The sequence below is a fragment of the Magnolia sinica genome, chromosome 8, assembly GCF_029962835.1.
Source record: "Magnolia sinica isolate HGM2019 chromosome 8, MsV1, whole genome shotgun sequence".
Lineage (NCBI taxonomy): Eukaryota > Viridiplantae > Streptophyta > Magnoliopsida > Magnoliales > Magnoliaceae > Magnolia > Magnolia sinica.
In genome coordinates this window covers 91942346-91958266 of record NC_080580.1, presented here as the reverse complement: position 1 = coordinate 91958266, position 15921 = coordinate 91942346, and the positions used below count along the sequence as shown (strand labels likewise).

The 15921-nt window shown below is 38.6% G+C and overlaps 1 protein-coding gene across 1 annotated transcript in view; it reads left to right on the top strand.

Moving 5' to 3' along the window:
• Positions 1-15063, top strand: part of LOC131253721 (ankyrin repeat domain-containing protein 2A-like) — a 36690-nt gene extending 21627 nt beyond the window's left edge. The window contains exons 6-8 of the mRNA XM_058254856.1: positions 7361-7453; positions 14557-14696; positions 14783-15063. Coding sequence (XP_058110839.1) covers positions 7361-7453; positions 14557-14696; positions 14783-14882 — 333 coding nt within the window. The 3' untranslated portion in view covers positions 14883-15063. The remainder of the gene's footprint in view (positions 1-7360; positions 7454-14556; positions 14697-14782) is intronic.
• Positions 15064-15921: the final 858 nt, after the last annotated feature.

Below are 15921 nucleotides of genomic sequence, written 5' to 3'. Positions count from 1 at the left end.
AACCGAAGGATATACAAGGCTAAAATGGACCACACCACAGGAAACAGTGTGAATTGAAGTTATACCGTTGAAAAATTCTTGGGGGCCACAGAAGTTTTGGATCAAGATTATATTTGTTTTTTCCTTTCATCTATGTTTGTTTGATCTTATGAACAGTTTGGATGAAAAATAAACATCATTGTGGGGCATAAAAAGGTTTCAACGGTGGAAATCATTATTTCCACTGTTTCCTGTGGTATGGTCCACTTGAGATTTGTATAAGCTTCAATTTTGGGCTCAACACTTAAAATGAGATGGAAAAACGTATGAAAGGTGTGGATAAACCACATAAATTCACAGTGGGCCTAACTGAGTTTACTCAGTACAATAAGAGTGTACTCAGTTCGTAATCTGATTTCGGGTGGATTGGCTACTGACAAGAGCCGTAGCCAAAGGAAACTGACTGGCTATGACCCCTGCACTGGCCAATGGCTGGTGGTCAGTCCTCTGTGGGCCCCACCGTGATGAATATGTTTCATCCATGCCATCCATCTATTTTCCTACATCATTTTATAGAACGAGACCAGAACTGAGGTATATAATAGTCTCAAGTGGACCACATTATGGGAAACAGTGTTGAATAAACTTCAACCAATAAAAACTTTTTGAGGGCCATAAAAGTTTTGGATCAAGCTTATCTTTGGTTTTTTCCCTTCATCTGGATCTGTATGACGTAATCAACAGATTGGATGTCAAATAAACAATATTTGAGGATTTTAATGGTAGATATCCAATCACTATTATTTTCCTGTGGTGTGGTCCACCTGAGATTTATATTCCTATCATTTTTGGTATAAAGCCCTAAAATGGTCAGTAAAAATGGATTCTTAATTGTTGTAAGCTTGCATTTCTAATTGTTGTAAGCTTGCATTTTTATTATATAAACTCATTTTGGTTACTATTTGAGTGATTTTTTACGACAACGCATGCCTTTTTGCCCCCATTGAATGGAAACTTCTAATTGAATGCATTCTTTTTGTAATTTTTCATTTCTAAATATGTAAATATGTGTATGTAGGCATGTCCTGAAGTTTCACTGAAAAATTACACCATTTTCTCCATGTTTCCCCCATTTTTTCCCTGCATTTCCGGTTATTGGCGATATTATCGGCGATAACGATATTATATCTTTATCTCTGGCTAGCGAAACTTGTAGTGATACCGACAACTCGAACACTGCCTGTAGCAGGATGATACATTTTTTCCTCTTAAATTTTTTTGGACTGTTATGGGGGCCATAATGGCCATTATAGACCTTATTGTAATGGCCACCATTATTGTTATTGAATATGTTCTTCACTAGTGAAGGATGGGCAAGAGTGGCTCCATCATGTTAGTGACACCAGGGACTTGTCCACCATATCTTTGAATGTGCTTGACCAATCATGTGGACGAGAATCCGGTGGTCTTAGAATTGGATCCAATGAAGTTGTTAAGTGACAAAGCAGGAAAATTTTCAGTGAAATCCTTCTGTAAGTTGTTAAGTGAGGAGGGCAATAATGAAGAGGTCAGTCTGACTTCGTTCGTTTGGCTTTATGGAGATCCTCCAAAGGTGTCGGTGTTTGCTTGGCTGGTGGGAAGAAAGTTGTTAACAGTTGATAACCTTATCAAGCATAAGTTGATTCTCCCGAACATTTGTTTGTTGTGCTATCAAGATGCGGAATTGGTGGATCATTTCTTCATTCATTGTTTGTTTGCACAAAGGTTTTTTTTTTTTTTTTTTTTAAATACAATTGATTTGGTATAGTATGGTGATGCCATGTTCTATTGAGCAATTTTTCTTGGTGTGGCATGGTGGGGGGATGAGGAAAGGTTGGGAAGAAAGTGTGGCGTCTTTGTTTACTTGCGGGTTTATGGTTTCTTTGGCTAGAGAGGAATGATCGATGCTTTAGGAATTGAAAGGGGACAGTTGTGAAGGTGTTTCAAAGCGCTAAATCCAACATCATGGAATGGGTGTTAGCATAAAGGATTCTCGCATGGTTTCCTGTTAACTGGGTCGAGTTGTAATTTGGTTTTTAGTTTTTAAGCTTTGTTTTTTTTTTTTTTTTTTTTTTTTGTTTTTGTTTTTGGAAGGGCAACAACTTTATTAAAAAGCCGCAAAAAGTAGAAAAGAATGCAAAAGACAACAAAAGAAAACTACAACCCCACTAAAGAAATGATGACGCAAGCATCCATTTCCTTCAACTTGGAGGACCACTCCACAACCCAAGACACGACCCTTCTACTAATCATGGCATCTGATTCCAATTTGCTGAATAGAACACGTGATGCATGACACATGATTTAATGCTAGCATGCAATGTGGAGATTATGAAAAAGTCCATAAAGTAATTCAATTAACAAAAGATGCTAATCCACCAAGTAATTAAGAGTAAACAATAGGAAATAAAATCTGATTTAACCTAAATCACATGCTTGCATGCTAAGAAATCGCATAAATCAATTAAAACTAGGCTTGATGGAAGCCTTGGAAGGATAAACTTCCAATTTATCATTGGCACATTCCATACTCAAAGGGACAAATTTGTAGGTTTTATAATTAGGGTTAGGAAGGGAAAAATATGGAATTTGGAAAAATTAGGGTTCATGGGAATTGGAGATTTTGGAATTAGGGTTTTTAGAAATTGGAAAAAATAAGAAATTGAAAATATAGGGTTTAAAAAATTGTAATGGAAAGGAAAAGAGGAAGACAAGAGGAGAAGAAGAATACTTTGGGGAATCCACCACCAAACAAGCTTCTATCCTTCTACAATTCAATTGGAAGGGAGGGTTTCTCACAAATCCTAAAACACAAGGAGGAAAATTCCTTCATACAAGAGAGCTTTTCTTCTTTTCCTTTCTTCTCAATAACACCACTAGGGTTGGAACTCCCCCCCGGTGGTTTTATAATTAAAAATTCAGCATAATTACAACCATGCCACTCCCTTAAGTGAAGTGAACCATAATCCAAAATAAGAAAATTAAAACATTTATTATCAATCTCAACCATCAAATAAATTCTAAAAATAACAAAAAACATAAAGAAAACAAGATCAGAGTCCAAGGGGCCCAGATTAGGAAGATCTGGTGGCCCGATGGCCTGATCAACAAGATCCAACAGTCAAATTGGCACGAAATAGAAATCCTATGATTAAAATGGTCTCCTAAGCAGTCCCCATGCATCATCCCAAAGTGGGGTCTTCCTGATGCACATCCAATGCATGTGGGGTCTTTAAAATGGCTCGATGGGCCCGATCTGGAACTCGTTTCCCATCCACAAAGAAAGCTGCGCTGATGTGGGTGGTTATCTCCATCTCTGGTACACTCGAGTAGGTCCTCTGATATCCCCATCAACACGTCCATCTCGAGTTGTATTCTTTGGCTTCAGATCTAATCAATAAATCTCTCATTGTTCAAAAAATAAAATTAAAATAAAATCATGTGGACCAGAACTTTCTCTTTTAATCCCTTTAGCTAGTGGGTTTTGGGAAAAGATGTATTAGGTGGATAAGGGCCTTGTTTCCACGACATCCTTCTTAGTTTTAGTGAATGGATCTCTATTCAATTAGTTCCCTAGCTCTAGAGGCATCCATGAGGGTGATGCTTTATCCCCACTCTGTTTCTCCATGTCGTGGAGAATATAGGCATGCTTATGGAGAAAGAGGTGGGCATTGACCTTCTTAGGGGTGTTAACATTGTGTTTTATGATTTGTCGATATCTCATCTTCAATTTGCTGATGATACTATAAAATTATGTGTGACACCTCCCATGAACAAGTGAAAAATCTCAAATGGATTCTTCAGTGGTTCCAAGTAGTCTTGGGTCTCTGGTGAACATGAAGAAAAGTATCATGGCTAATTTGAATGTGAAATGTATTCTTCAGTGTTTCAAAGTAGTTAGGTGAATGTGAATAGAAGTGTCAAGGCTAGAGTTTTAGCTAATGAAGATGATGTCCTGTCCTTGTAGAGTGAATGGGTTGTTTTACCATTGCTCTTTTGGTTCTGTACTTTGGTCTTCCTCTTTGAGGTAATCCTTTGGCTCCCCATTTTAGGACCGTATCATTGAAAGAGTTGGAAAAAGGGTGCTAGGGTGGAAAACATCCTACTTTTCTTTTGGAGGTAGAATCACTATCATTAAGGCTGTCCTTTCTAATCTTCTAGTGTATTTCTTGTCACTCTTCAAGATGGTGGTAAAGGTTGCTAGAAAATAGCAACTTGTTAAGATATTTATTGTGGACGGGAAACAACGAATCCCTTGGGTCCTATTTGGAATGAAGGCAAACTCGCGGTATGCAAGGGAAAACAAAAATGTGACATAAGAATTGTGATGTAAACTAACATCAGCATTCGAAAATTCTCTAATTGCAATCTCATAAATTGTGATTTAAAATGTCACATCAGAGGCAAATTTTTTCCCTCTATTTTACATTTTGGGAAAAAAGGAGGTTGTACTCTCTTGCCGAGGAGGGGAAAGCAAATGCAAGCACTTTACTGCTGCATTCGTTGCTCTTCTAAACAGTTGCTGACCGTTGTTCTATTGAAAATTTCATTTTATGGGCCGGCCTGTACCTCATCCTTGGATGTAGCCATGTTGCTAGCCATTAAAACAGGGGTGGAAATCTTTACCAATCAAATAGGTGGATCACTAATGATGGAAGCTGATTCTAGCAATGCGAAAGCTTGGTTCTCTGGGAGATTTCATTTGAACTTGGCAATTATTTTTAATGGTTGCCACATTGGATCGGTTATCTTCAGCTTCCTAAAGAGGCTAAATGCGTAGCTGACTCTCAAGCTAGGGTAGGCGTCCATCGTTCTTCTCTTTGTATTGGGAGTTCTTATTCATAGATGTATTTTTGTATCTTTTCCCCGTGCGGGCATCTTTTTGTTATCGATTGTAAAGAAGAAAAGAGATGGTGTTTCCTTATAAGTAGGGACCTAAGTGCGTGGTACTAATAAATATTTTTGTTTCCATGTGGATTTGAAAATTTCTTGTTATTTCGTTTTGAGTAAACATATTGTTTTCCATTTATGTTTGCTCTCCATCTTCCCATCTCTATTTTGAAAATGAGTTGTTATTTATCTTTTTTTTTTTGAAAGGTAACTTTTTTATTAAGAAGCCACCATTGGCAGAAAAGAATACAAACAAAAAAAGAGAAAACAGGGCACTCAAAAGTAGATTACAGCCCCAAAATGGCTAGGATGATACAAATATCTAACTCCTTGAAGCTCGCTGCCCATTCCAGCACCCAACAGATTGCCTTGCGAAAGATTGCCTCCACTGTGGTCGTTTTGTTTTCAAAGCACCTGTTGTTTCTTTCTCCCCAAATGGCCCATAGGCACGCCAATGCCCCTAACTGCCTAAGCATTTTTCCTTCTTTCCCAATTCCACCTTCACGCCATGGCGCTAGAAAATAATACAAAAATAATACGTCGATTCCGGCATAACCCAAGAGACGTTAAGAGTTTTGAGGAAGAGCTCCCATACCTTACTAGCGTATGGGTAGTGGATGAAGTGATGAAACAGTGATACATAATGGTAACGGCTGACTCCGTTATGCGAAATGGGGTCGAAACGGTGACCCCCCTGTTTTTGGCTCAGATCGGCCGTCACAGGGGCATAACGAGCCGTAACAGTCGTTACGCCCCATAACAGCCGTTACTGCCCTGTAACAGTCATAAACGACTATTTAATAATCCTTTTAAGTCGCGATTTTTCTCATTTTTGGTGTTTTTCTCTTCAAAATTCTTTCGTCAACTATTTTACTGCAAATTCCAACCACCCTTATCTTGAATTTGAGGATCAAAACAGTTTATTTCAAGGATTTCGTTGAATCGAAGTTCCATGGGCCATTTTCTAAAAAATCTTTAAAAATAGGTATTTATACCTTCTTTAAAAAAATAAAAATAAATCTCTATTGTTATGGTTAAATATGATGCGTTATTCAAATTAGAATATATGAATGTGCTGTTACAGATTATGCAACTTATTTTTGTATTTTATATATATATATATAAATTTTCAGGCTATTTTCGGTTAATTTTTAAAAATTAGCAAACACCTACACGTGAGATATATATATATATATATATATATAAATTTTCAGGCTATTTTCGGTTAATTTTTAAAAATTAGCAAACACCTACACGTGAGATATTTTGATATTAAAGTGATTCTAATATATCTATCATTGGTATTAGATAGTTACAAAATTAAATATATGAGTTTTGCAGTCAATTCTTGGCTGTCAGGTTTATAAATTCATTAAACCACCCGATACAACTTTCTCAACAAAGAGTGGACTTTTGCACCACCATAAACACGTTCAAAATTATAAATGAATGCATATTTGGAATATTTAGAAATTTCTGGATTTAATGGATATTTTTTTTGTTTTTTTGTTTTTTTTTTTTAAAAAAGAACCAAAAAAATTCCGATCATTATAGGTGGCGTATCGGCTGCTACGAGGCTGTAATGGCTGATACGGCCCGTAACTGTATCGGTAACTGTTGGCACTGTTACGCCTACCATTACCGCAATGTTACACCTTGCTTTGCATTCCGCATGCAAAGTAAACACATATTTGGCAAGACCATTCCTTTTTTGTAGAGATTGTCTACTATTAATATTCTATTTCTTCCCAACAACAAGTGAATGAGGCAACCTTTAAAGGAGCTCCATATTTCCAGAAATGAAAATTGTGGGATGAAGGGGTTTGGCATTGAGCTAAGAGCTTGTAGAAGGATCCCACCGAAAATCTACCCAAGGAGTGCTCCTTCCACATCATGGAGCCTTTCGAGTTTGAGTCGATTGTGCTTCTGTTCAGCCTGTCAAGAAGGTTTAACAACGCATCTAATTCCGCATCCGATAAGTCTATTTGACAAGGAGGCATCCGCACTACGCGACCACTTTCCTTGGAATAGCACCCTGCCACTGAAATGTTTCTGTCCAGGGCTAGTGCTTCTAGCTTAGGGAAAGCATCCTTCAACAAGCAATTGCCTATCCAAATATCCTCCTAGAATTGAATCTGCTTCCCAAAATGAGTTGTTATTTATCAATGAGTGTATTTAGATTTGCACTGCTCTAATTGATCAAGAAAAGGAAATTACATTTTTTTAGCTCTATGATCCTAACTGATGGTTCTAATGTATGAATAAAATCACTTTCTTTCCAAACTTTGCTTAGTAATTGTAAATTCATTGGACCTCTTCTTATTTTGTGATGGGACATATTGAAACGGTGTATGTAATTTCCTTTTCCCCATTTCATCGTCCACAATTGTTATTCTTGCTTTCTATGCAAGACATTTAACCTTTGAAGTTCACTTGCCTGTGGCTCAATTAGGGTTTAAAAAGTGCCTTGGCTGCTGGGGCAGACAAAGATGAAGCAGATTCAGAAGGAAGGACGGCTCTGCATTTTGCTTGTGGCTATGGGGAGGTATGGATGCCTCTATGATTTATTTATTTATTATTATTATTTATTTTGGTTCTCAGAAACTAACAGCACATTTGGAGTTTTAAGGATGGTGGTTTGGGGTGTAAAAACCACTTTTTTTTTTTCTTTCTTTGATGCAAATCTGAACAGTACACATGCCCTTTGCAAAATGGGTGTTTATCTGGAATCTGGATTACTAGGCATCCAACTAATGGTGATTTGGGATACATCCACATGTTATCTAACTGCTCTTATTCAATTTATGGTTTTACTCACTAATTACAGTGTGTGTATGTGAAAAGTTTTATAGTTTGAACCTGAAAGAATTACAATCAGATTAAACCTTAGTCGCATGTACCTTCCACCTAGGTCTCACTCCATCGTTGAATCACGCCTTGGACTTGCTTCTACTCTCACTTCCTAGTTGTTTAGACTTGCTAACATTTCGAAACATATGCTTCGCTTCCCTGCCTTCATAACTGAATTTGCTGCTGCCTCCCTTTACGCTTCATGCAACTAAAGATGAAACAAATCCATTCCACCTTTCAAAAACATAAAAAAAAATAAAAAAATAAAATCCGTTCCACCTGAATTTTGCCCTTTCGCTAGAGGTTTGCGAGTTTCTTTCCTTGGAAGCTTCAAGATGGAGTGGGTCATGCCGGGATCCATCAAAGGCCTTTCTAGTGTGGCAGGGGGGAGGGCTAGGAAAAGAAGTTAAGATGCTATGGAGGATTGCCCTCCTTGCGGGTATTTGGGCTTTGTGGGGTGAGAGGAATAATTAATAGCTTTCACAATTGGAGTGGTTTGGTTTCGGAAGTGTTCAAGAAAGCTTGGTTGGATGTGATGGGGTGGGCTTCTTGTATGGAGTCCTTAGCTGATTGTAATTTGTGTCTTTATCTGGTATTTTGCCTCTTTTTAATAAATTATAGTTACCTTTAGAATGGCCAAAAAAAGAAGAAGAAGACTATTGTATGCAACTTGCCCGTAGTACACATTTCTATTCAAATATATGTTATTACTGTCAAAATCAACCTAGATTTTTGCCTAATCTGGAGGCCAAGGCCTGGAGACATTAGCAATAGCCACTTCTCAATGTGGAATCGTTTTAGATTGTACATACTAGGTGGATAAGAAAACGTAGATCAAATGTTACAAATAATGTAGTAGAGACCTCTCCAACAACAAGTAGAACTCGCAAAATTTAAAAGTAGTTAAGAATATGTTGCAACCTGGTTATTGACTCAATAAGATCTCAATACCTGAATCTCAAATAAATGAACAAGAGTATACCCACAAGAATATTTGATTAGAGGGAGGAATACTTTGTTGATATCGAACTTCTTCTTACAATACTTGAGAAAAGCTCAGAAAATTTTGAAATGCTTACCTCCTATACCACCTCCCCTTTTATAGACCCGAACTAAAATTTTAATGAGAATCCCCCCAACTAAGAGAGTGATTTCAAATCAATCTAATCTGCTATCAAGCCTAATAATAGGAAAAGCAAATCTAGGAAACAATCTTTGGAATTTTCAATCACATCTTTAAATCAACCCCTATATCATCAATCACATCCCCCAATATTTTCAAAAATAGTAAATTGTATGATATTTAAGCCCCAAATCTATAATAAAGAGTCCAAAATCAGCATACCTAGGACCTGCATCAGAATACCTCGAGAAATGTGCTGAGGCTGGAATTTATATTACCAAGGTATGGATATGAGTTTACGATACAAAACATTTTGTAGAGACCTTTTATGAAGAAATTTACGAACTTAAGCAGTTGGTAAGATACCTAGAGAAAGCCTAGCTGATAGCTATGTTACTGAGGTATGGGCATGAGTGTCGGTTATGGTTTAAAATATCTTCCAATATGACGTAGATATTCTCCTATAAGACTTGATCCTGACCAACTTGTATTAGTTTTGGTCGGGACTTGGGACTAGTCCATGTCACACTACCTGTATACATGATACCCCAACTTTTTGTGACTCAGTCGGACTCATTCATATTGGATGAGTTGGGTGAGTCATAACCGAAACAAGTGACAAGTTGTGTGTTTTGTTTTTTGAAAGATAAGAATTTTATTAAAAGAGGGAGGCAAAAACCACCAGACAAACTATACAAACTCACAAAAAAAATAAAATAAAATGAGCCCCGAACAACTTTACGACGCCCAATCTTGAAACAGGACAAGAACTTCAAAGAAAACAACCGAAGAAACACTAAGATTTTTAAACACTCAATTATTCCTCACCACCTGGAGGACAGCCAAAAGAATAGAGCGCCACTTTCTCTTTCCAAGCATCCCACCCTGACTTGGAGAGAGTTGCTTGGGAGAACCCGACCTCTTACAGTGCCTCACTGTAAGACATGTCCATGCTGCTAGAGGGAGCTCTCGAGTCCACCCCCATCCGAGGGGAGGGGGGAGGAGGAAGGGCAGGATCTGGAATTGTGAATTTGACTTTAGATGTGGGCTGGGATGTAGGAACCGGGTTCGCCCTCTCCTGGGCTACCTTATCCGGGCCGAAGGGAGCAACATTTACCCTAATTTCCTTGCCATAAAATCTCTTCCCAACCATACCTTCCACAACTTTTTTGAGTTGTTTGTCTGTTGAGAACCAGACAAAAGCGAAGCCTCTAATGGAGGTCGATCCACGTTCCTTCGGGACAACGACCTCCCGAACTTATCCAAATCTCCCAAAGACACAGAAAGTGGATTTCCATACATTCTTCAGGGAATCTATCCATGAAGAGGGTTGGGAGCTGCCGCAGAGGGTTAAGCACAGGGTGACGACGGACGACAGATCTACCTTGATTATTGTAGGATACCTTTACCCAATACTCAGATCTCCCCCCTCTCTCACCCTGGGGATCAAAAGGATTGTTCGTAGGATGTCTCCCAGAGCCCGAATGCCTTCCAGAATCCCTCTTTCTGATTGCAGCATGGTCCTGATAAAATCTCCATCGTAGCTGTAGTTGGTGTCTGAATCCCGGAATCAACTCCTATCATTCGGAGAGAAGCTTCAATAGTTTCCTGCCTTAGATTTGGAGGTTGAGGAATGGCCGCGACCTGAGGAGGAGGATCGGAAGTTCTTTTGACCCCTCCTCGCTATGCTCTGTCTTGTGCGCGGCGTTGGAGGGACACGTTTCCCTATTACTCTCCCATGAACTCCTCCTATTTCCCTGATATTCTACTATTCTTCACTGGTTGTTTTTCTCCGGAGGTTGAATGGACTCCGGTTCAGATTGGTATTGGTCCCCTGCAACTTGCTTTCCTTTATGAGGATCTATATCGATTGGCTCTGATCGATCCTACGTGACGTTGCTTTCGTGCACCTTTTCCTTCTTCCTTTCGCGATCTTTTCTTCTTGCTTTTTTCGTCTGGCCTCACTCTTTATATTGCAGAAATCTTTTCAATGTCCATCTGTGCTTGCATGCAATGCGAGCTATGCATGCAAATGCCTTTCTGAGGTGGGAGAGAGGGTGTGTGAGAGTTTCAACTACATCTGAAAGAATCCACTGCCCTGTGTGTGTCTGCATATGCCCATAATATTTTCTTTGATTATTCTATCATTTAAAATTCTCAACTACAAAATTGGTTTGCCACAAGTCACAGTTAAGGTTGTCAATGAGCCATGTGACAAGTTGTGTGTTGTCTGCACGTCCGATGGAAACCATTACAACAACACCCAAAGAATTGAAATATCCATCCCAAACCCCAAAGCCCTACCCTATTAGAGAAATCAATCCACGATGATTTATGACGATGATCAGAACTTTCGGCTGATTCTATTATTGGCATTTCAAGGCTTCCCTTGGCAAGGATCGACCAACACCTCACCAAGTGTGAAATACAATCATGGCAAATATTCTTCCATGTGCTTGCTCTTGTCAGGAAACCATCACGAGCTCTTGGATAGAGTTAAGCATTCTTCTCTTTTCTATGAACAATGAAAATTTCATGGAAACTCAAAGAAGCAATATCAAGGCAAAGGGGAAAAATCCATAGAAAAACTCAGTTGTGGTGGAAACGATGTTTTAAGCATTGACATGATATCACATATTTGAGAATGGGAAATGTTGTGGGATATATTAAACAAATTGCATAACGTATCAGTCTGAGGGAGGGAACCTTAAGGAAAATGGTGGAATTTTTGAGTGAAATTTCAGGAGATGCTAAAAGGCACATTATCTCATTAAAAAAAAAAAAAAACTGTGAGTTTCTCATTGTTTAGGGTACAAAACTGTGTTGTTAGCCATAAATGATGCAATTTATCCAAAATAAGTTCATGAGTTCATATCATTCAAATCTCATACAATAGAAGCAATAAAACACAAACAATACAACTAAGGGTGGCAATGGGCTGGGCTAGGGCCAGGCCAGGGTTAGTCTCCTAAGCCCTGGCCTTAATTGGCCTAAAAAGGTCATGGCCCTGGCCCTAGCCCTACAAGGCTGGGCTGGCTCACAAGGAAAAGAGTGAAATTATAAAAGGTTTGAAAATAACCAAAATCAAAGAAAATTTTCGAGGTATCCCCTCCATCTATGATGAGGCTCATCATGTAAATGGTTTTGATCATAGAAACATGACCCTGGATTTAAAAGATCTTTTAAATTATACATGCATGATGTATGGGGACCTTACAAGTGTCTTTAAATTGTCCATTTCTTGTGCATAGTGGTGATCCACTTAACTATTGGATTGGGGGAACGGGCCAGGCTGGACCATTCATCATTTGCCCCGTGCAGACACCGGTCCCAGATTTCAAGCCTGGCCTATTGCTATCCCTAAATATAACAAGAAACTAAAAAGAACAAAAATATAACTTCAGACTTAAAACCATGTTGAGTTGTGAGGCCCATCAAAGTTGTAGCCTGTCTCTAGTGGGGTGGCCATAATACTGATACGCCACATAATTGCAATATTGCACACAGTTCATGAGGTTATGCTACCAGGCCATGTACTCTCAAATGTATTGATGATACTCATCCTCAGCCCCGTTCACCACCAGTATAGCCATCGGTGGATGCTAAGCCGTCACCATAATTGTCACAGGTGCTACCATTGGCACTGGTTATGGCTGGGTTGGACACCTCCATACTTGTAATATTTGGTCATCTAATACAAATATGCAAGGGATCACCTACTGCATATCTCCATTAAGTGTTAGAAAAGTATTTCTTATTTATTTTTTCCAAAAAAAAAGGAGGAGAAAAAGGAGGAGAAAGAAAGAAAGAAAGATGCTAAAATATGTAGATTGGCCTCTGATTATGATTTCTTGATCAAATTCGTTTTTTTGATGTGAACAACTCAGGTGGAGTTTTTAAGGCACATCAAAAAACAAAATCCCAGGAAAATTTGGGCAAATAAGCTTTTTTATTTTTCTAGATTTTTTATTTTTTTTTTTAAATTTTTATACTGAATTTCCGGTGAAATGCACTGTTTCAATTGAAACTCGTGATGTTTCTATCGGAACATCCTGGAAATATCTCAAGTTTCAATTGTTACTGTGTATTTATATAACTGGATGCACTGATATATTGTGCTAAATTCAATATCGCAATACATCAACCGATATCAGTGATATCCGACAAAATGTCGCAATCCTGTCAATAGCATAATATTAGCCAATACCATTGATATTTAGATCGCTGGTTGAAAGTGGGAAAGGGTGACTCAGGCATTGCTTGGAAAGTGACGCATTGCAAAGTTGCTAGGTTGCAGTGAAAAGTGGGCAACGATTCTCTTACTATACATGACAAGTGTCTGTAAAGAAGCAAGTTCATGTGAAAAAAACGAAGGTTAATATAGCATGCCTATAAGAAACAGTGGAAATGAGCAATATCCAAAGATATTGTTGAGGTTGGCACATATGGGTGGCATTTTGCATCTGTTTTCTGATGCTTGCTTCACTCTTAAGGGGCAGAGTGACATGACTATCTGTGATGAGAGCTGAGCAGGTTTTGTACAGTTCTTTAGAGCAACAAACTTCTGTTTGATTCGACGTTTCAGTATTGTAGGATACTGCTTTGCTTGAGATCTGTTTTGTAATTTTGGCCATGTTTGCACATAATTTATTCACAGTGACCATTTCCAGAGACTCCATCATCCTATAGACTGCATACTACATCTATTACCAGCACAGGAGTGGGAATGATGGCATCTCCATTTTGATCCAAGTATAAAATCATGACTGTGATGTACTGTGCCTTTAGTATGTCTCTAAAGTGGGAAGGCGTGAAATGGTGTAACAGCTTCCCCATGTAGGCCAAAAATGAAGTGGGGAAGCATAAGATACAGTATTCTGCTTGTCAATTCATCAGATGCAGAGTTCTTAACCACGTAGTGAAGACTATGATTCTTGGATTCTTCAAAAATCTGGAGTACTCGGTGGTATAGATACTTGGACAAGGGTAATGATAAGGGATTCCTCTCTCCATCATGATTCTTGAAATCCAAATTTAGAGGGATTTTGAACTCCAAAGTTATTCATTGTTTAGAATTTGTAGTGAGTTGTGCTACATTTGCACCAAGTTCAACTTGTGATTTTATAAGGGAGGTATTTTTAGCATGATTTAATACTTGTGAGTAGTGACCAATCCACACTGCACCCATATCCTCAGAAGTTGGCCTTTTTCTTAGATAGAATTTGCATTTTGAGAATCCTTTGTACCTAATCCTTGCTGTACTGAATACCCATACCTGTGCTTGAGTAACCTAGGTGGAGTGACTTATCGTTTCATGACAAGATTTCATGGGAAACCGTCCGTCGTTGAAATTCAGAAGTATAACAGTAGTGCTACATGCAGCTCTCATCATGTGCATGTTGATAATACGAGATTATAATGTTACTCCTTGATCAACTGGTGGTGGTCCATCATTGCATCTCGTTTTGTGCATATGCTTGTTTATCAGGTCATTCAAACATGTTGCAAGTGTTAAGATGTGGTTTTGTTAGTCGTAGGAATGTATTGACTAGCATAATGTGTGTTTATGCTCTTTTTTAATGGAAGAAACAAAATGCGAATTGAGGTAGAAACAATCATTGCTTTTTTTGGGGTTGCCTGAAATGGAAGTAACCTGGTTTATTGGTGTTATTTAGGTGAAGTGTGCTCAAATGCTCCTTGAGGCTGGAGCAGCAGTGGATGCATTGGACAAGAACAAAAACACGGCTCTTCATTATGCTTCTGGTTACGGCAGGAAGGAGTGTGTGGCTCTTTTGTTGAAGAATGGTGCTGCAGTGTAAGTTACTGAATACCGACCAGTCAGCTCTTATCATTGCCCTCAGTATCATTTCCAAAACATCTTAGTTTTACTTACTTCTGCAGTACACTTCAAAATATGGATGGAAAGACGCCCATTGATGTTGCAAAGCTGAATAACCAGCAAGATGTATTGAAGCTGCTCGAGAAGGATGCATTCCTATAACTTGTGCAGGTTTGATGGGTCTGTGGGCCTAAGCTGAATGGATGGAATTCTCTTAGACGGCACCTTGTTGTCACATTATGTGTTGTTTCTGGTGTTCATTTCTTTTTATTTGTGCTACATTTGGTAGACATTGGGGTTTTATTAGCTCCGCTTGCATAAAGTGTCCTGTTTCAAGGTAGAATGATCATCTATTGTGTGTGACCCTTTGATGTGTGGCTTATGAGCCCATCATTGTGTATGTGACTAAAAACAAATTGCTGCAAAAAAAAAAAAAAAAAAACCTCACAAAATCACCTCAATGCTCTGTCAGATTAGTTTGGATGAACCATGTGTGATCACATTCCTAAACATTCCGTCTTAGATTGTGCATTCTTTTTATTAATTTTCTCTTTGGCTAGTTAGGTTTGCCTATACTATTCAACAACCCAATATTGGTGAGTGAAGGCATTCTTTCTATTTGTTGCATTTGTTTGGTTCCACCTGTTGATACCGAGCTTGACCTAACCCTTATTGTTCCTTGAGTGGCCCATGTTAGAATTGGTTAGTGGTTGGTCTCAGAGTCGTGTTCCCAAGCATTTGATAAGTGAAACTTATGATGAGCCCATGGAGTTGCTTTGTCATGAAGGTTGTTTTGAGATGTTTTCTTGGTCTTGTGCTATCAAACTCGGGAACTAGAATTTATAAATCCAAGTAAGTGTGTTGACCTCATAGAATGGTAGAACGGTTTTATCATTATATGTACACCATTCTTAATACCCAGTCCACTCTTCGGCTCCTCCATTGTGGTGGAGATACTGGCCATATTTTTATTTCAGAGCATGAAAACAATTTACCCACCGGATGGATGGTTTGGATCTCGTGTGAATGTGGTAGTCTATAGGAGAGAAGTTTTTTACGCTCGCGGGCTTATCAAAACTGTTTTTTGTCGTCAACTCTCTCATGGGAACCATGCAGACCCTTCACCCACTGGGAGTGGATTCAGTGAGACGCTGATGTCGCTAGATTTGATTGGTCCAACCCCACTTTCAAATATGCTTTG